General features: G+C 39.9%; 1 protein-coding gene across 6 annotated transcripts in view; it reads left to right on the top strand.

Annotated features, from left to right (window-relative positions):
- specc1 (sperm antigen with calponin homology and coiled-coil domains 1) overlaps positions 1-20,553 on the top strand; it is a 131,355-nt gene that overhangs the window by 42,115 nt on the left and 68,687 nt on the right. The window contains exon 1 of one of the 6 annotated variants that reach the window (XM_072675004.1): positions 1,208-1,636. The exons of the other annotated variants lie outside the window; for them this stretch is intronic. Within the exon in view, the coding sequence (XP_072531105.1) occupies positions 1,597-1,636 (40 nt within the window). The 5' untranslated portion in view covers positions 1,208-1,596. Of the gene's footprint in view, positions 1-1,207; positions 1,637-20,553 lie in introns of those variants that run through there. 6 annotated transcript variants of the gene reach the window in all.

The following is a 20,553-nucleotide window of genomic DNA, read 5'->3' as shown; positions in this document are numbered from 1 at the left end:
TGCCAGACGCCAGTTTCTAGCAGTGTTCCATTCCTCATGGGCAGTGGCCTGCAGTTCACTATTATTCTTGGGCTTGCGTGCTTCAGCCACCTTCTCACCAGAATCTTCCAGGACGTCTTCTGAACCCAAGCCTTGGATGGACTTCACAGAATGCTTAGGATCATTGTCCTGTTGTAAAGTCCAATGATGCCAAAGCTTTAGCTTACTCACAGAAGGCATTACGTTTTCTCCTAGAATTTCCTGATACTTGATTGAATCCATCTTACTCTTTACTCTGTAGGTTTCCAGTACCAAAAAAACAAAGCAACCTCAGAGCATCACCAGGCCAATGCCCTTCTTCTCTGTAGGCTGGGTGAACTTCTGTGAAAGGTTCTTGAATTCATGAAGATCATATTTGTGCAGAACAGTGCTCCACCACTCCAGAGTCTGCTAATCTTTCTAAAGGTCTTTTGCAGTGAAAAGGGGGATTTGATTTGCCTTGTTAGCAAACCTAAGAGCTGTACTTTCTGAAGTTTCTTAGTTTCTCAGACCCCAAATTATTCTCAGTTTCTGTTTTCTGTCATTTCTTATTTACTTTACGAACTGAGGAAACAACTGCCCAAAAATGCTTTGCTGTCTTCTTGTAGCCTTCGCCAGTTCGAGAGCATTAAATATAAACTATTTTAGAGTGCTAGGCAGAAGTACATGGCAGTTGATTGAGGTTGATGAGGTTTGAGGAGTCTCTTTTAGCTTTAAAATTTGCATTACTTGGCCTTTCTTAACAATGATGTAAATGCTCTTTAATAGCATAAATCCCTTGGGATGCTTTCTCACTATGTTGAAAAGAATGTATCCTTAACTTTGCGTTTTGGAGGTCAGTTCATCTTCTACAAAGACATTTGATCCATTTTGAATTGGCCAGTCACATTCCTTACAAATCACATTATAGAGCCTCACCTATAAAGTAACCCAGCTCCAGTGGTGTTGTAGCCAGTGCGTGAAAGTGAGAGACACAATGATGAGCTGTCATTCAGCTCCGGCACTGACTGACAAACCCCAGCCTGAAGCCACTTGAACACAATCCAGGAGGAGGAGTGCAAAAGAGAGAGAGAGACAGAGAGAGGGAGAGAGAGCGTGCATGTGTGTGGTTTTGACTGTGACTATGGAAGGCCACTCCCCCCGTGTATTACTGTGTGTGTGAGTGTGTGCATGTGCTGATTAGAGCAGAGGCACGGCTAATGAAACGTTTGCAGCGCCGCTGCTGCTGCTGCCGCTGCCTCACTGTGTCACAGTCAAGAGAAAGAAAGAGAGAGAGAGAGAGAGAAAGAGAGAGAGAGAGGCTGAGAGTATTCACTATTCTACTGGATCTGGGACTGTCTGACAGTGGGCTATTGAACCTCAGAGTTTTCACTGACAGCCAGTCGGGAGAAAAGGAGCAGAAGAATAAAAGCAAGGAGCATCTGATTATCGGTTTCTTTGCAGTTCGAGTGCTTGGACAGGCTAAGACCAGTTCAGCAGGACTCACCAGGAGTGTGTGTTTGACTGGAGCTGCTTTGGGCTTAAGGCTTTCTGATGGATTAGTGTTGTGTTGGTGCGGAGAGGTAAACGCGTGGAGCCATGGGGAACCAGGCAGCCAGAGCAGAGGACCCGGAGACAGGTTTGAAAAAAAAGCCTCTGCTTCCTTACCTGTTGGGTTCATATATATATATATATATATATATATATATATATATATATATATATATATATATATATATGTGTGTGTGTGTGTGTGTTTAGTAGTTTAGCCCTGTGTCTCTTTATTCATCTCACCCATTGTTCTCTCTGTTTTTAGTCTTTTTTTTCCTCACCTTTTTCACCCTTATTTTAGCTACAGCAACTAGAGGATAGGAGCCAGAGATGCATCTGACACAGCTTACCTCTTATTCTGTTAATTTGATGTGTGTTTGCTCTGTGCATCTCTAACAATGCTCTATTTCTGCATTTTTAGTCTATTTTTGGTCTGCTTTCTTCTCTTGTTTCCTTAAATAACCCTCTAAAAGTAGAGTTATTACTTTTGCTTTGATATACAGTTCTACTTTTGCTTACACATTCGGTTGCACAGTTAGTTACGTGATTAGTACTATTTGCCTTTGATTTATGTTCTGAATGACCGTATTTGAGGCTGACATTTGAGCTCAGATAATAATGAAACATCTACTTACAAACAGTTGTGATGTCAACTGACAATTTACATGGGTTAGTGGTGGCTAAGTGGTTAGAGCCCTGGGTTATTGATGGCAGGGTTGTGGGTTTGATACCTGGGTTTGCAAAGCTGCCAATGTTGGACCCCTGAGCAAGGCCCCCTTACCCTCTCTTTCCCTGGTGCTGCAGCGGAGGCTGCCCATCGCTCCAGGCACGTATGCTCACTGTATCACTGTGTGTATTTGTTCGGTAGTTTGTATGTGTGAGTTTACTGTACAGATGGGTTAAAGGCAGAAGTCAGATTCCATCTGTGTCCAACACATATGGTGAATGGGGTTGTCTTTGTTTTGTATGTCAACAGTATTTCTCAACTTCTCTCAGGAAGCAGTAAGCAATAATAATTAACATCAAATTACACCATACTTTCACCAGAATAACTGCATCTTCTAAGGATTGATATCTCCCTCACAGATGTCAGTTTACCAGTGAGTTGACATCAAGATCCAACTGGCAGACGTTAATTTTTGGTAACTTAGAACCAACGACAAAGCAATGTTAACAGATTAGCAGATGTTGGGTTTTGGTCACTATAACACAACGTATTGTAGGTATTTTATGTCAATATGATATTGACATATTTGGGAGATGTTGGATCACAATTTTAAACCAAAAAATATCAACATCAGCTGTCGTCACTGCTCTACATAATTTTGACGTTTGCATAAGATGTCGATTGACCAAAATTCTGAGTCAGGACATCACAACCTACAGTCAACCAGATAACAATGTCTGTTGACGGTTGATTGGTGGCCAGTTGGGTCTCTTATCCCAAAAGCTCAAGGTCTGTTTCCAGCCTCATTAAGATGTATGAGTCTACAATCTACCATGTGTTTCATACAGATGATATATGCTTATCGAATGCTGTTTTTCTCTCATGCGATTTCTCTTCATTATCTTATTACTGTCTGTGCTCTACGGTACTTATACTGTCAGCACCATAGACACAAAAGTGTACTGCTATAACACTCATACAGCTTTAGGCTCTGTTAGTGTGAACTCGCTTTCATCTTGAGCCATGTGATTAATGACAAACAAAGGACACTGTTCACTGTTCCACACTGTTCTAATGCTTTTTAGTGAGACTAATTGAGTAGATTGTTTACAGTACTGTGTGACTGTATGTGTCTGGACTTGGAAAGTGCTGAGTAGTGCTGAATATCTGAAGCATCTTCTCAAGGGAGGGCGAAGCCTGTGTGTGTGTGTCTGTGTGTATGCAAGAGTGTGTGCCAAAGGAGGCTACATCACTCCCTGCACTCCCTTGATAGCCATAAACTACCCTGAGGATAGATTTAACCCATTTCCATTTCAAAGTGGCTTTTTAACTGCATTTCATAGCCATGGCTTTAACTTTCAAGACGGAACACATTTAAGTCTGTTTTCGTGTTCCTCACTTCTCTCTAGGGTGCTCTTTTTTACGGAGGCCATGTATGGCTTTCCATTCCTACAGCCTTACTTCTCTCAATCTTTCATATGCATGTTTTTTTAAGACGACGAAATAGTCAGTATCAGCATTGTTATAATTAGGAGTACACAGTAGCCATAATACTGGCCAATCAGCCATGGCATTGGAACCACTGCCAGAAGAAGTGAACAGCATTATCTCGTTATAATGGCACCTGTCAATGGGTGGGAAATAGTAGGCAGCTGTCTTGATATTGATGTGGTGTAAGGAGACAAGCATAAAATCTGAGCTCCTTTTGACAATTCTAGTAAAGGACTTGTTTTACACTAACACTAACTAATGTGTGCTTAGTTTAAAAATGCTAAACAGTGAAGTTACTGGTCGCGTGTATCAGTATTGGCCATTAGGTTTCAGCTCAGAAATTCCATATTCATGCATTCCTTCTTCTAATCTTCTGATTTAAGCAAGGGCTCATTTTCTTTTCTTAAGGCAGTGCTTGCTGCGGGGGCACTGACAGAGTGCTTTTGAGATGTATGTGTAGGTCCCTAAAAGACTGGGTAAAAATGAAGCCTTTGTGATGTGTGTCTGTGTGAGTGTGTATGTGTATGTGTGTATGTGCACTGGAGGTGAATGAAGTGGTCTGTGTGTAGTCTGGCTGTGAGGAGACAGGCTGCTAGTGTGCCACTGCAGGGACCTTATCAGCCAACGTGGGGGGAAGCCTCGTCAGCTCATCTTGCGTTTGTGTGTGTGTGGTTTCAGATAAAGCAGCAGGCTCTGATTTTGAAGTCAGCCCAACACACACACACAAGTCTGGTCTGTGTCTGCCTCCACAGTTTGATTCCTTTTGGCTCAGAGAGGCAGCATAGGTCTGTAACATTTGAATCATGTTGTATTTCAGAGGTATTTAAAAGCCATACTCATCAAGTACTTCTGAAGAATCCCTTAGAAGTTGCAATTATTGCTAGCACTCACAAAAACATGTAATATAATATTCATTATTTCTTGCATTTCTCAGGGGTTATTAAAAATGAAATTCTGTTAAAGCGAAGTAACTGATCAGTTTTGTTTATATGTAGATTTTTTACCAATTTATTTCTCAATTTAGTCTAGCTAGGACTCTCCTATTACACAAGGTCTCCAGTGCTGGGAGGTTGAAGTCTAGCATATGTTTCCTAGGGTCACCTGATGCTTTACTGCATCTTTTCAGACTGCCACTAATAGAACGTCATTAGAGCTGAATGTGCACTAACTGTCAGATCTGTTTTTTTCAGCTGACACCCACCCTGCCTAGCAGGAAAAACATCTACATATTTAACGTCTACATATTTCACAATTAGAGTAAAGAAATACACCTTATTGGATGTCTACTTTTCATGAATGGCTGTTTTAATTGTCAGTTTGACAAATTGGTCACCCAGGCTATCAAAAATACACTCCATGGTGTTCGTGACACCAAGACGCCAATCAAACATAGCATCGGCTTGTGCTGCAAGATGGATATGAGAGTCTATGAAGCGTCAAATGATAAACAGGCAGGTAATGTGGACAGTAAAGCGTTTACCTCCACCTATTAAATTACACTCTAAAGTTGAATTCCTCGTTTGTTCTGGACCATTGAAAGAAAATGTATTGCCACCAGCAGTGAACTGAACTACAGTTCGCTTGGAAGCAGGTCAAGGCTTGTGGCGAACCACGGTTGAGTTGCTTGCCGCAATCTCCCCAGTTGAATTGTGTTGTTCACACCTGTCAAAATGGACTGGATCCATAGTAAATACAATGTAACTATGCAGTTATATAGTTTCATATAGAAATGTGTATGGCCGTAAAAACCTAAAAAGGCTAGTTAGGGTTAATGTTTAGTTTTGTTTGTCTTTATAGCTTTGTGCCATAGCTTTTACTGTACGTGGTGAAAAAAATAACTTAGTTTGTTATCATTTGTTTGTTATAGATCAGTGTATTCAGATTCTGCTTCATGGATTTTCAAAGTTAATGAGTTAGTGGAAGAAGGCAAAAGTGCATAAGTGTTCACACACTTATGTGTATGTGTATATATATAAATGTAATGACTGCACTCTCTGAAACAGCTGTAGTGGGTCCTTATGGAGCCCTGCGTCTCCAGATACTGTGTCACCTCACTGAGGTCATACAGAAGTGCAACTATGGGTCAGTTCACACAAGGATAGACTTCCTAAACACACACACCTGTCTGTCATCTGTCTCCCGTCATTATTGCCCCCAAAACACACCACATGCACACACGTACACCCTGCAGCCTCCAGGGAGTCTGAGGGTTGAAAGGTTAATATTGTTGTATTTTGTAATTGAGGAGTTGGTTGCCATGTGTTGTACTGTCAGCCCTGCCAGTACTTTTCATACAAATTATGGATAATAAAAATATATCTTTCAAAAAGAGTTCTTTGGAGTGATACCATTGGTACAAAAGATGTGTGAAGGTGTGAAGAAGGTTAAAGAATATTTTTTAAGAAGTTGTAAACCAATGAACTAGAATTGTAGATGTAAGCCAACAATTCTTACTGTAGGTGAGATGGCAAGATACCACATTATCAGTATTGACCAATGCTGATCTGATATTGTGCCTAAAAATGTGTTGTTGAAATCATAGCACTTACGAGGATCATCTAGAAATACACTGTCATGCTCAAACTCCTCAAACACTACTACTACCCCTCAGGAACACACAGCTAGCATCATGACATCTCACAGTGTGTTTAGTATGTCAGACTAGATTTGTTACAAGATTGGATCAGATTATTTTGTAGCTCCGATATTCAATCTAGCATTTTCTTCTGAAATCAGCCTGAAACCTACACCCATCAAAACTGGTATACCTTCTCTAGGGAACTTTACTGTTTGGAAAAGCCAAACAAAGTGGTTACATTTGACCAAAGTTTCAAAAGAGAGATTAGTTAGATCACATGATTACAATGATTTATTCAAACATGATTTATCCATCTAAGAACATCTGAAGTTGGTCAAAAATCTCACATGCACAGTAGCCTAGATCATTTTGTTGTTTATTAAAAGGTTTTGCAATGTCAGTGTAGCAATAGCGCTTAACTAACAGTATATTATTCAGCCCTTAGTCGTTCCCACAAACCATTTTCACACAGCTCAATTTTCTCTCATAGGCAAAATTTTTCTGTCAGCTCATACACAGGATTTTGATTAATGGCCGCGTACTTTGTTTTCCCACTCTGAGCTGATCTAGATGACCTCCCATCAACACATCTGTTATGTTGAACTGCAGTGCGGTATATTCCACACTATTACAACTATGCGCCATGTCTGCCAGGGAATTTCATCTTAACAGGAAATGCACTCAGCTTAGGATAAATCAGTGAGCTGTGCCGCATACATTTTGATTGTCCTGGAAAATCACTGTGCTGTAAAAGCATTAATCGATCCACGGTATGCTATAGCATTATTTTGATGCCTGATCTGCTCCTGCTGTTGAACAGGCCTCCATAATGGAATGAGAATTGATTATATGATAAGCTGCTCAAAGACCTGTGAGGGATGACGTGGCATAGCATGGGTTTATATTCAACCTTAGCAACAGTGGTGTGCCAGAAACACTCTTAACACATTCATACAGAACTTAGCACAAGTTCAGGCGCCTGTGAAATTAGAATTAAGAAGTATTTATTTGCTCAGTTAAACACTGATATTACAATAAATGCAAACAACATTAATACAAAAAGTAGTGGTTTTACATTTCGTTTAAACATTTCCAAAGCTCTCCTCATGGGAGCTTAGTGCTATCTATAGTCATAATCCAACATCTGGATTGGTAAATCTTAATAATATTAAATCAGATGAGCTGGTTATGAACTGGTTATGGCCAGGACATCACAGATGCCACGTGACAGGGTTTGCTGCATGTAAAAAATGTAAAACCCAAAATGGCTTGATAATGGGGTACTGGGCATCTCAGAAACTTCTAACTTTGTGGGATGTAGCCACAGTAAGGGTGAACAGAGAATGGACTTCTCGCACATTGAGTGCCCCACAGGCCATTGATGCCAGAGGGGAAAAACGACTCCGGCAAGTGGTACCGAGCAATTGACGCAATGCTGTGGACCAGTTAATCTCTGTAACAAATACCTTCCATCACCCAGTCCATACCATGACGTTTCACTGGTGTCATCCGAGTCAAGGGTGGTTATCCCCTTAAATCTCAGAATAAATATATAAATATATTCAGAAAAAAAATCTAGATGGTACAAATGCATTGGTTTACAAATATAGTGGTTTACCTTTTATATTCATTTAAAATACTCAGTTTGAGAGTAAACAGTCACTGATTATCTTTTATTAACTTTTATCAACATTAGCATATATACTTATATACCACATTCTTAATTTAGGTTACATTTACATTTTTTGTACACTACTGAATGTTTTTGTAACAGTGCAGGTCATATGCATTTTTAAAAATATATATTATTTCTGTTTACAATAGAAATTAGTTGGTTTATTATTCTGTATATTTATTCTGAGCATTGACTGAACAAGAGGACACAAATGTTTATTGTCAGCAGTCACTTTTCAAACCTATGATTCACGAAAGTTATTCATTCCACATCAGCCGTATTGACAGCAGAGTGTGACAATCCCCTCTGGTTCTTCTTGCCTTTGTCAGCGGCTTATCTGTTCTGTCACTTCAGGCCTGCTGATAAGTGTGGATTAAATTAAGCCTCCTGGTCCTAACCGACCTGTTCTCCTCATAGAAACATTAAAGATTTGTCAAAGAAGAATCATTTGCCTATGATTCACTACATTTGGCACCAGCTCTCCGGCACCAACAAGGCTTGGGAACATGGAAATAATTCATATCTTTGCCAATTTAGTATATATATATATATATATATATATATATATATATATATATATTAGTATATTTAGTAAATTTCCGCTAAATCTGGCCACTATACCTCTGGCCTTTAACTCATATCTGTAACTTCGGCTTGCCCTATCTGAAGCAGTTACCGTGTAATGGGCAGCAAGATCCTAACATCTTCCTTTTCTGTTTCAAAGCTGAGAGCTTGCTTGGCAAATGTGGGCAAATAAGAATGGCGTAATTCATGGACTTCCAGGTATGGCTGAACAGTAGATCTAAAAATATCTAATTGTTATTACTATTGGCTGATTCAGTAGTCATATCATGAGTATAACTTTTCTTCCAAATTTGGTACTGCCAATTAACACACTCTTTCATAATTTCCCCAGCACTATCAATGCCTAGCGACACTGGGAGGATAAGGACTTAACACGTCTTTTCCGATACGTGTGAGGCTTTTTATAACATCGCCGGGCAGCCGGCACGCTCAGAGGACAGCGCCAGCTCCACCAGCTCTGGCCCACAAACTAACAGATCCCTGTGCCAGCCAACATTGCTTTAAGAATGGTGATGGGAGAGAGCACCATCTACCCACCTGGAGAGAGCACGGCCAGTTGTGCTCTCTCTGACTTCGGAGGCTGATGGCAAAGCAGCATTCAGACTCGCTCACATGATTTCATGTTATTTATTGCAAGGAATCTTAATTATACTGTGTAGTACAGTACATTTTGTCCATATCTTCCAGTCGTATTTCCAACCCCACGCTCCCTGAAACAGGGAGCACTGTCGTTTTAGGGTTAGCCAAGTAGAGACTGGACTAGTGCCCTTGCTCAGCAGATATCTAGATGACCTTAGCACTGAAATATGGCTCAACAGTGGGTCTATTTTCAGCCTTGCTTGGAGACCAAAAAATACCAGTCTGTACCTTCTCTAGATGTTTATCCAGTGAGGTGGGTGAGAAGAATGGAGAGAGACAGGCTGGGGCAGAGAAGGGGACAGTTTGGCTCTTTCATGCTCAAAAAAGGACTGAGAAGAGGTCCACTGCTCCTGTGGTGACTAGGCTCACGTTGCCCAAATGTTTGGACGTCAGGGTAATGCTGAGGACAGCTGCCAAGTATTTTTGTTGAGGAGGAAATGGTTGAGAGAAGGTTGTGATAGTGTTGTGTGGCGGCTTTGTGATAGCAGCGTTCTCATTGTTTCTTCTTGTTTTTCTTAATTTTTTGGGTCAGCTCTGGCTTCTGGGTTGTGTATTACTGAGTTTGGAGGGAAGGAGAAGGACAGATAGACCTGATTCTCACAGTAAAGACATGCTGGGCACTATGTGTGTGTAGCAGACTGGAAAAACACAGGCTTTGTTGAACAGACAGATTTCCAGCGGATCATATCTACTTGTGAACACAGTTTTAGTTGTTTTGGTTAACGGAAGAAGAAACAGGAATTCTGGTCTGGATTTCTGTGGTTCTTGGAATGTTTCTGGTGTCTGATCTCCATCCACAGTAAAGGGAGTAGCCATATTTTAGATCATCTGTGCACGGGAGCATGGGGGGGGGGGTGGGGGGGGGGGTTGAATAGTTGCATTTAGTGACTTAACATATGCTTTCTTTTCAGAAGACCTATTTTCATGCTGGCTTCCTGCATCTCAGTATATACCTTGTAGGGGCACAGTTAGAGACTGTCTTTTGTCATGCTTGAATCGTGTTAGTCTTTCTCTAGTCCTTCACCAAGACCAGTTTTGGACCACAGAGGCACTGTTAGTTTGTTTTTTTACATATATTTTTTTAATATTTTTGATTGGTGGTCTAATCTTAACTGACGAGTGGTACTGATCTGTTTGAAAATCTTATTGATTCTTCTGTGCAGCTTCTAGCTGCTGTCCATATCCAGTCAGCGAGGTCTTAGGGGATTCCCTTTTCATTCACGAGCAAGGTACTATTACAGTCAATAACTGTAAATCTACAAAATGTACCTATATTTTAGCTGTACCTGATAAATTGACCAATGAGTGTAGGTACAAAACAGATGGAAACTGTGCAATATACAATATGTATATGTGTTACAGTTTGTATTTGCCTTACAATTGCTCATATTTACTTTCCCAAATATCAGATACACTGGGCCTCATGTGAGTGGAGCTTTGTGACCTAAGTTTTATTTGTTCCCACACAGTGAGAGCGCTGAGCATGATTGATTTTGCTGGTTATGCAAACCACTCACCTGTAAATTGGTGGTTGCATGCCTTTTTTTTTCTGAGGTGCGGTTCTGCCACATTCTCTTGTCTTGTCAGCAAAGTAACTCTTGCATGCTCTCCTGGTGTCCACAGCTGCTCTCTCTTTCTCTCTGCATCACCACGCTTGCCTGTACCAGGTAATTCTTTATGGCACCGCTGGATTCTAGAAAGGAATGCGTTCCTGTGCAGCCAGGCACAAACCCAGACTGAGTGTTTGGTTTGGAGAGACCACGTCTATTATGTTACGCCATTATGAGATGCTCTGCATGAAGTGTGTTTCATCAAAACACTTGCTGCTGTGTTGTTTGCCCAACGGCAGTTCTCCTGCAGCTTCTCTGGTTAGAAGGTGAGAGTTTGTTAAGAAATGCAGACCAGAGTGGTGAAGTATTTTTGTGGAGAGACCCATTCAATACCTGGTTGTTGGGATAAAATGATGGTTGTTGGGATAGAATGTGCCCCAAGTGACCAAAGGATAAATATGCTCAAATTGGAGATAAAATGTAGGGTTCAAATAAGAACTATAAAATTTACCCATGGTATGAAAAGTATGATATGATAAAAGTAGGATTAAATAGGGACAATCTGAATGTGACTCAAGCCTGACAAATATTTAATAAAGGGTGTCTAAAATTCATGTGAACCTCATACAAACATTTTGAACTCTAATAATTTCTCAATGAAATCGACAACAGAATCTCACCTATTCCAGCTGAGCTATAGGGAGTATCCTCAAGAGTAAACAGTAAAGTCATTACCTATTTTATGCCTTCTCTGTTTGTCAAGACAGGTGTGTTGTTTGAATTTGCCCCTGTTCTGTTTGTCCAGAGTGATGTAAACCAGCTGATGAAACAGATACCAATTTAAGCCTTTTGCCAGAAAGTCTGACAAAGACCTGTCAAAGTCTGACAAAGACTGACAACACCTATAAATTGAGTAAGAGCATGATCACTGTAAAGTCATTTTCCTAACCTGTGTTTGCAAATTATTTTAAACTGCCAATCCACGACCAAAACTCCTTGCTGTATTTATTTGCATTTATTTGCTAGAAAGCCAGGCCACGTTACTGTTACTCAGGCCTTTGTGTCCTGAGTATTTGTGATGTCCTCACAACATTGGCCAGTGTGGTCACAAGATTGCTGCACTGCTTTCATAGTCAACAAAGAAGAACGTCTCTTGTGGATTTAGTTGTTTTGCTTTGTGAAAACATAAGCCCAAGCCCCCACCTCCCTTGAAACAACTTCATTTCTAATACCATCTCATTTTATGGTCTTCCTCAGGAGGATTGTGAAGGGTTTATTTTGCAGTTACTTGTGAGGGACATATGGAAAAGCAGGGAAGTTAAAGGAATGTGCATATCAAGACCTTTTAAGTGGTTCACAGTGAGACTATCTCAACAATACTGTCTTGTCCTCTATTCCCATGAGAAAACAGTAGCCTTCAATGAAATCATATGCTCTTAAAGCAGTGAATGAACTGTAATCATTAGTCAGATGACCCAGTCAAATTGATGGCTTCATTGTTAGCCATGTTGGCATGTTTGGTCAAGCTACTTGTAACACATTGCATTCTCTACTAGAGACAGACTTACAGAGCTTACAAAGCTTCTCCAGCACTGTGTTTTTTTTACAGCTATTTTTATATTTATGTGTTTGAAGAAATTATGCTCAGTTCTATTTCTGGCTTTCTTTTGACTGCCACGTACCAAAATCATGAATTTATTCTGGGCTACACCCAAGAACATTGCACTGAAAGACAAGTACTGAAACAAGATTTACATACCTGAGCATCTCAGCCCCTTTGTACAACTTTGGCACTTATAAGCAAAGGTTACATTTGGGTACGGAAATTTAGAAATGTGTTAACCCAAAGACAAGATTAGCAAATTCCTCAGTACATGTGTGCCAGAAATACTCCTTGAGCAAATGAGATCTCTCTCAAACCTTTATTAGTTCAAGACTGTCTTGGCTTGAGCTAAATGACGCATTTGAGATTCAAGCACTGTAATCTGGATCTTTTGCTTTGATCCTTCACCTTTTGCCCTCTCTGTGAAGGAGAGGCCTCCTCAGAAACTATTTGATTGTCAGCTTGCTCACAACATGATGGCTGTAACAAATACAAAGCTTTGTAGCTGATTACCAGTTAAAATGATGTCTTTGATCAGAAAAAAATCAGTTCATCCTGGCTTTTTGTCAAGTACTTGTTGTAAACATATTTGTTGGATGAAAAACACTGGTGAACAGTAGAACTGCACTAGACATCTAGAAGGTGGTATGTTGATTTCAGTCACTAACGTTTGTACCTAACTGGACTTCAGGTTCTCCAAGCAAATAAAAATTTCTCTTGTTTGTTCCAATTAACTTTATCTTATTTTCACCCAGTCTGGTAATTGCCAGCCACCCAAAGATCAGAGGAAGTGATAACACGGTAACATCAAACAAGATCTCCAGTTTTCTGCTGTTTACCCTAACATTCCTGTCAAAGCAGGACCAGAGAGAGAAGGATTTATCTTTTAAATAAAGGCACCGCAAATTAAAAACAGCAAAAGAAAGTACAGCAAAACAAATCTGGTCAGCATTAGTTTGGCTACTCATCCAGCAACAAATGAGCATGGTCAAGAAACAGCTGTTTAAGAAGCATATTGAAGCATCTTCTTCATGATGAAGCATTCATTCTATATAGGTAGTGGAATTCATGCTTTTGTAATGTATTTATAAAAAATTCTATGCAAGCATTTGGGCACATTGACAACTTTTTGACACATTTTCTTTTTTAGAAGTGACAAATACTGCCCTTTGTAGCTATTATAACATAAAAAGACAATCTTTCCAGCAAACCTTAATGCAAAGTTACTATGTCTTTTATAACATAACATAAATATATAAAATCATCAGTGTAGCTTGTGCTAATGTTTGAAATCTTTACAGAGTTAAATAACACCCCCTTTGTCAAAAATTACAGCTTTTTTAACCCTTTTTAGTTCACTTTATCAGTCTACCACTTTATGGTATAGTTTTTACTCCATTCTTCTTTGCAGAAAGTCTCCAGTTCTGAGGGTTGTTTTGCTGTACAGCTTGTGTGAGGTTTTCCACAAATGTAGGTCAGGGAAAGTTTAGGTCAGGGAAAGTTTCAGTTTGTGTCTTCAAGTAGTTCATGGTGGATTTTGAGGTATGTTTTGGGCCAATAACCTGTTCAAAGCCATTCTTTTTTCAGCTTTAAGTCTTTGAACCGATGGTTTAAAATCACACTGTCTTACCAGAATACAAACAGGTTTTTTTTTATAGTCTTTCTGATTTTATCCCCTGAACTGCTATTTTGTGTGTTCTTATAGCCTCCCCCTGCCTCGATTACTTTCATTTAAGACAGTTGCTGAGGAAGGTTTTCAGCACAAGGTCACAGTTTGGAAATTTATAAAGCTTGTTTAATGGGGTTCTAAGTACAGCTGGTGACATGCCTCAGGCCTGATTTGCTAATCAAAGTGCCTGCCAAATTGTTTTACCTGCTTGTCTTTTACCTACCAAGCATACAGTATGCTGCCTTTTCCCCCAATCAATACTATATGCATGTTAGACATTAGACGTAAAATATGTGCCAAATGTTAACAGCAGTGTTCCTGAGACAGGATTTTTTGGTTTGAAATGCTGTGTCAGTTTAACAAGTATATAAGCTTACCAATGCCACATGCCTGGTAGTTTGAAATTGTGTAGCAAAAGAGTTTATTGCAAGCCTTTGTCATTAAGAATGAAGAAAGGGAGAGAGAGATTGATTCACTACTACACAAAGAAATGACTATGAGCAATGACTGCGAGATTTAGCTTTAGACTGTATCCAAAACCTGATTTTGAAGTCATTAAACCACAAGACAAGCACAAATGAGTGAATTTGCCATCAGTCTCAGGTGTGTTTTCTCCACAGGGGCAGGATTTGTTGACTAAATAACAGCAAGTAAAACAGAGCGAGAGCCCTTACGATAAGCAGAATAGCGGCTGTAAATCTTTGATCCATGTCCCAAAGAGGGACAGGATGCCTGTTTGTGAAGTAGACCAAGCAGAACGAAAGGGCTGACTCACTCTGCATACTGACAGTTTGACTAGTTACTGCGGAGAGAAATGTGCCTTATTCAGGCGCAGAGGCAGGCCATTATGTGATTGCACAGGAGACTGGAATGCCATTTCCCAGACCAAGAACAGAAAGGTTTACTCAACAATGGTGGAAGAAAAGCCAGATTGATATGCTAGCCAAACAAAAACATTTCCTGGAACATGAAAGTCATCATAGCAGCAGATCGCTGTGAAATAGTTTCTGAGCCAATATAATGAGGAACCAATATTGCCGTTATTAAACAGAGTGAATACAGTAACAGGGACAGTTTAATCATATCCAGAAAAAAGAAACATTGATGTCACTGAAGAGCATTCTTTCACTTTTCAGGAAAGCATTATGCAAAATGTGAAACAGAAGATTTTACATCAGTCACTTATTGACAGATCGCACCCGGAGCTGTGACTGTAAAACATATCTGCTAATGCTGGGCTTTAAATTACAGCACAAACTCAGCTGAATCTGCAGAAGTTCAGACTAAAGGTGCTGTATTTGGAGTTGTGGTTTTGCCAATAGCGCCAAAGACTGTTATGCGTAGGAGGGAGTCTGACCCAAGGTCAGTACTCGGAGGGATTGTAAAGACTTCTCCAGGCCAGACTCACTCTCTTATGTGACAACCTCCTCCACACAATGTCATATCCTTCCGTGAAGCAAGGCAAGGGGATTTTAAGCAGAGCCAAGGAGATTTCAATTTTTGGCCTTACCTCAAGTTGGGAAAGCCTACGTTTTAGGGAACAATGGAGAGATATTAAGAAAAGCATGATGACGGAAGGATAGTGAGTGAGGGATGACCGAAAGGAGCCTGTTAAATCTGATTATGACGCCATTGCTGGATAAGCTTCACGGTTTCTAATTCCTCCATCAGTATACATATGTACTTATTGTTTAAACAGTAAGAGAGAGAAGTCACCGTCAAGGACGTCTGAAGGCAACAGTGAAGAAAGAATATGTGAATCTTTTTTGTAGTTTCTGGAATACACCCTTTAATCCGAGGCAAAACATTTATTAAGAATCTACTCTTTTCTAATAATGTGGTTTCTGAGAGATGTCGTCACATTTATTTTGATATGCTAAGAACATGACAAAACAAAGCTAAATTGATTTGGAAAGTCAAACATGTGCATAGCAATAAACTTCACAAATTTAGATGTGTTTTATTCATGCTTTTAGTTAACAAACAAATTCTAAGCCTTTTGTCATATGAGTTCTTTTCTGATCGGGTGTGCACACTTGTTTTTAATCTACAGTGCATCCAACAATAAAGGAAGCATGCTTTAGTGAAAAAAACATCTTAGCAGTGTAGTAACTACGTAGTTACATTGCTAAATAACGTAATTGGGCATTGCAATTACTCTAGTGCAGTTAAAAGAGACATCAAATTGTAATGTTTCATGGACAGTGTAATAGTGATTAGCCATATCAGCACTTGTCAGTTTAACATGTCACATTCCAAATGTCAGGCACAAAGAGTACTCCACTATATTTCTAAATCCATATCTGCTCAATGTCCTTTCAGCTAACTCTCTTAAACAGACATTTGGTCATGAAAATATGATTATAAACATCACCCTTCTTATGAACATCAAAGCTTCTTACAAACCTAGCATATGGTTATGGGGGGAGTGAATAACCCCTCCTATTATAAGCAGATCCTTCAAGCTTCCCCAACTCAGGCCACCCTGACCATTCAGCACCATATCACCATGCTGACGCAGATGGAAAGTCTTTGATTCCGTTTTCCCCTGCGTGACAGGATATGGAGTGGAATGCCAGGGTATCACAGCTTCCCTGTCCCAGGCCTGTATACATGTATGGAATCCGATCCAAAGTGCCCATCCCGTTTACGGGCAGGACAACAGGAAAGGGTGACAACAAGGCAAAGGTTGTTTTTAAGTTAAAGCCTCCACATCCCCATAAGTGGAAAACATTAGACCTTGTTCAGACTTCCTGTCTCAGAGGAGAAGGATCGAGGTTGATAGGGGAAGGCCTTTCAAGACTTGCAAATGAACATGTTTTACCCAAAACAAAAACAAAACCAGAAGCATAATCAGTCTGAGCTTACCATGAAGCTTTAGATAGGAGAAAAACAGCTTAGCTAGCTAACCCCTACACAGCTAACCAGCATTTTGACTAAGTAGCTAATTTTGTACTTGAGTACTCGAACAGTAATTGATTACTTGATTTTTAAAATGAACATAAGTGTATTTAACAGCTTTGCTTTACTTCAATGTAACTGACAGTCCTCAAAGCTTAGCTCCTACTTGGAGAACACCTAAAAGACCTTTTTGTCATGGCAGCCGCCTTGGAAGTGTCATGTCAGTGATGCCAGCCAACGTTATGACACAACTCCCAGCGGTCACTTATCTGTCAGCCCTCGAACACTTACCCTGTACAGTTAATTACTCAAGGGTTCATTTCACAATGCACTGCACTCCATCAAATTTGCTGGCAGTTCATGCTGAGAGCTAACCAAGCATTTGTCTCCTACTGTGATCCGAAACCTCATCCGCCATTAAGGAAGGAGGATTTAGTGCACTTTCTCCATAATGCAGTTACAAAATAGATTTTTTGGCTCAAAGGACTTGGAAACTGTAGGGAGACTTGGTGGACTTCAGTGGAGGCCATTAATAAATAAAAGTACAACAAGCTTGCTTGCATACTGATGACATATGATAGCCTGACTACAAGGAGTTTGGGAAAGCAGTGTCAGTTTTTGGAAAAATGTTGGTGATGTAGCTTCACACTAAGAGGAAACGCATGCAGATTTCAGATAACAGTCACTGTTCCTGGATTCAGTATTATACACCAGCCTGTTGATCTTGGCTGACGTTGACATATCCAAGGAGCCATGTATGCGGCTCTTTTTAAATGACAAAACTGTATAAAAGAGAAAAGTGGTATTCTTTATATGCAGAAGCTTTAGAACTGGACCCAGAGTGCTCTGTCCACGTCTACAGTTATGCCTTTCATGTTGTATATCTTGGTGTCAGCCTCAAAAGCCAGTGTCTCAGGTTATTTACTTGGGGTATCAATGAGAGGCGTTGTGTAGTGGCAACATGATTTAGTCTGCGGGTTTGGGACACTAGGGGAGACACCCTTTGAAAAACATTCACTACTTTGTTCTCCCGTGTCTGATTTAAATCCTACCTTGTTTCACAGCCTTTGAGTGGTGGCTTAAGTGTAGCTCTATAAAAAGTATTCATCACTTTTGTAGACCTTTATTTCTACTCCTTTCAGTCTCTTGTTGTCTTTCCACATGATTTGTATGGTCTTTCTCTAAATTCAGCCTGGTTTACATCCTTTCTATGTCCATGCCCCCCTCCCCCGCCCTCCTGTTCACTCTGAGTACCAAAAATAGCCAGTTATCTGAATCTGGCAGGGTCAAGGAAGGCCAAGCAAAAGACAAATTTTGGAGTCAGGAAGCTCTTGTCCCATCCAGCTTTTTAAATAGATTCTTTTTGCCCTCAATAATTAATGGATTGTCTTGTTTTACGAGCTCCTTGGTTCCATTTGTGTTGCTGGACCCAGTGCCAAGTGGGTGATGGGTGTAGGCTGACCGAATGAATCAACCCCTGCTCTTCTTCTGGGGTGCCCAAAGTCCCATTTTCTCCCAAGCATTTGCATATGTAAACACCCTAAAAATGGCACTATAGTTAAACTTCTTCTAGCTTGGAGTTCTTCTTTATGGTGCCCACATCAAGTAAGCATTTAAGCATTCACTCAATTCTACAGGGCTGTTCCTGGTGTCTTTGTAGTTTCTCGTTCAGCACAATACTTGCAGTAGGCCGCACAAGGTTTTTTTTTTTCTATTGATAAAATAATATGCAAAGATGATCCAGAATGTTGAACCAGGCATTAGTCACCCGAATAAAAAAGGACAACTTCTAAAAAAAATAACGCTGTGTCTGACATTGTTCACTTTAGTCAAAAAGCTGACAGAGGCTTTTGACCTTTGACCTGTTACTTTGTTACCCTTCTGTCTTTCTTTGTGAAATGGTCAAAGGCAGAAGTGCAGTATTCATATATTTTCATGTCTACGGTTGAATATTTTATTTTATTATTATTACTTTAGTACTTTTATTTAGTCCTATCAGTTGATTATTCAGTCAGTTGGCTGTTATAACTAACACGATTAATTTAGATACTGTTTTGTAGCTATGCTAAAGCTTCAGTCTTGAGGCGGCACAATATGTGAAGATGTGCATTATAATGCTATAGCAAAGTTTTGGGTTCCAGAATTAATTTGTATTTACCATATTAATTGAGTATTTGTTTGTTTCTTTCCAAACCACTGATCTAAAATTTAGAAACAGCTTTCTATACCACTTTCTATGCTGAGTGTTTTTTTGCTTTTTAAAGAGGACATCTTTATAAAACTGTCAGTGTGGTCTGCCTGGGTGTGCATGTTTCAACTACAATGATGGCAAAAAGTAGACGCAAAAAAATTAGTCATTCACCCACACAAGTGTATGAGAATTTTAAATATGATGATATATAATTCAGTAGTGTGTGTCCTCGTTCTGTCTCTAATGGAAGTGGATGAGACGGAATGCTAAAAAGAAACTGAATTTGGAGTCTTACAGTGGCTTACAGTGTGTCCTGACATTTCCTCTCAGGGAACACTTGGTTCAGATCTTTGACCTGACTAATAACGAGGCAAGGATCAAGCACATTAATCAGTCGCAATCCAATCTTCATGTAATAATTGTAACTGAAAGACATCCTACATAACCAAAAGCCATTTCACATGATCTCCATAAGCACATAAGCATACATTTCAGCAGATCCAGGTTTCATCTTTGTGTTTTATTTTTTTTTCACTACTTTTCCCCATCAACTTAACTCACTACTTTTGTTGTCATAAAACATAGGCACATGCTGGCTCATGCTAAAAAAAGATATGGCTGACAAGTCATAAAGTCATGGCTGATTTTCAGCCGCCTGGACCTTTTACAACATCTGAAACATGCAGAGAGAATACTAAACAGCCATATGACTCCTTGGAGATGGAGGATGAGGCCTGGCAGACACATTCTGACTGAAACTCTGTATATATCAATCAGCCCTAATTTTGAAACCACCTGCCGAATATTGTGTAGGTCGACTTTGTGCTGACATAGCAGCTCTTTACATGCAATCCACAAGACCATGCAAGGTGTCTTGTAGTATCTGGCACCCTTAGCAGCAGCATCCTTTAGGATCTGCAAGTTGCAAGATGGGATCTCAGTGAGCTTTGGGCGTCTATGATCCTGTTGCCTTCCATGGAATACTTTTACCTCCCATTATGGAGATGTTCTGGCCCAGTCATCAAGCCATTACAATTTGGCCTTTGTTGCTCAGATCTGAATGGTTACTTGCTGTCTAATATATCCCACCCTACGTACCAGGTTTAATATTATGGGTGATCTGTGTAATAGTATAATATAGTAATTGTTGCTCTGAAGGCAAATGTGTAACAGAGCACTAACACAGTCTAGAGAAGTATGGAATTGCCCATAAATTGAACTAAATAAAATATTGTGCATATGCATGAGAAAGTCTATTTTTAACATGCGGTTTGGAGGAGATTAAGCAGTATAACTTGCATAAATTCACTTGTTAATTTTGCATTGGTAACTTCATATTCTTTACTCATTATTTTAATTTAGTCATTAAATCTTTCTCTACTGAACCTTTCGTTGCCTGCTGAACTTTTTTTGGCCCGGAACACCACACTCCCTTTGTAGCTCCCTCACACACTGC

This window comes from Salminus brasiliensis, chromosome 1 (assembly GCF_030463535.1).
Source record: "Salminus brasiliensis chromosome 1, fSalBra1.hap2, whole genome shotgun sequence".
Taxonomy (NCBI): domain Eukaryota; kingdom Metazoa; phylum Chordata; class Actinopteri; order Characiformes; family Bryconidae; genus Salminus; species Salminus brasiliensis.
Note: the sequence above shows the minus strand (reverse complement) of the source record. Positions and strands in the feature narration are given on the sequence as shown.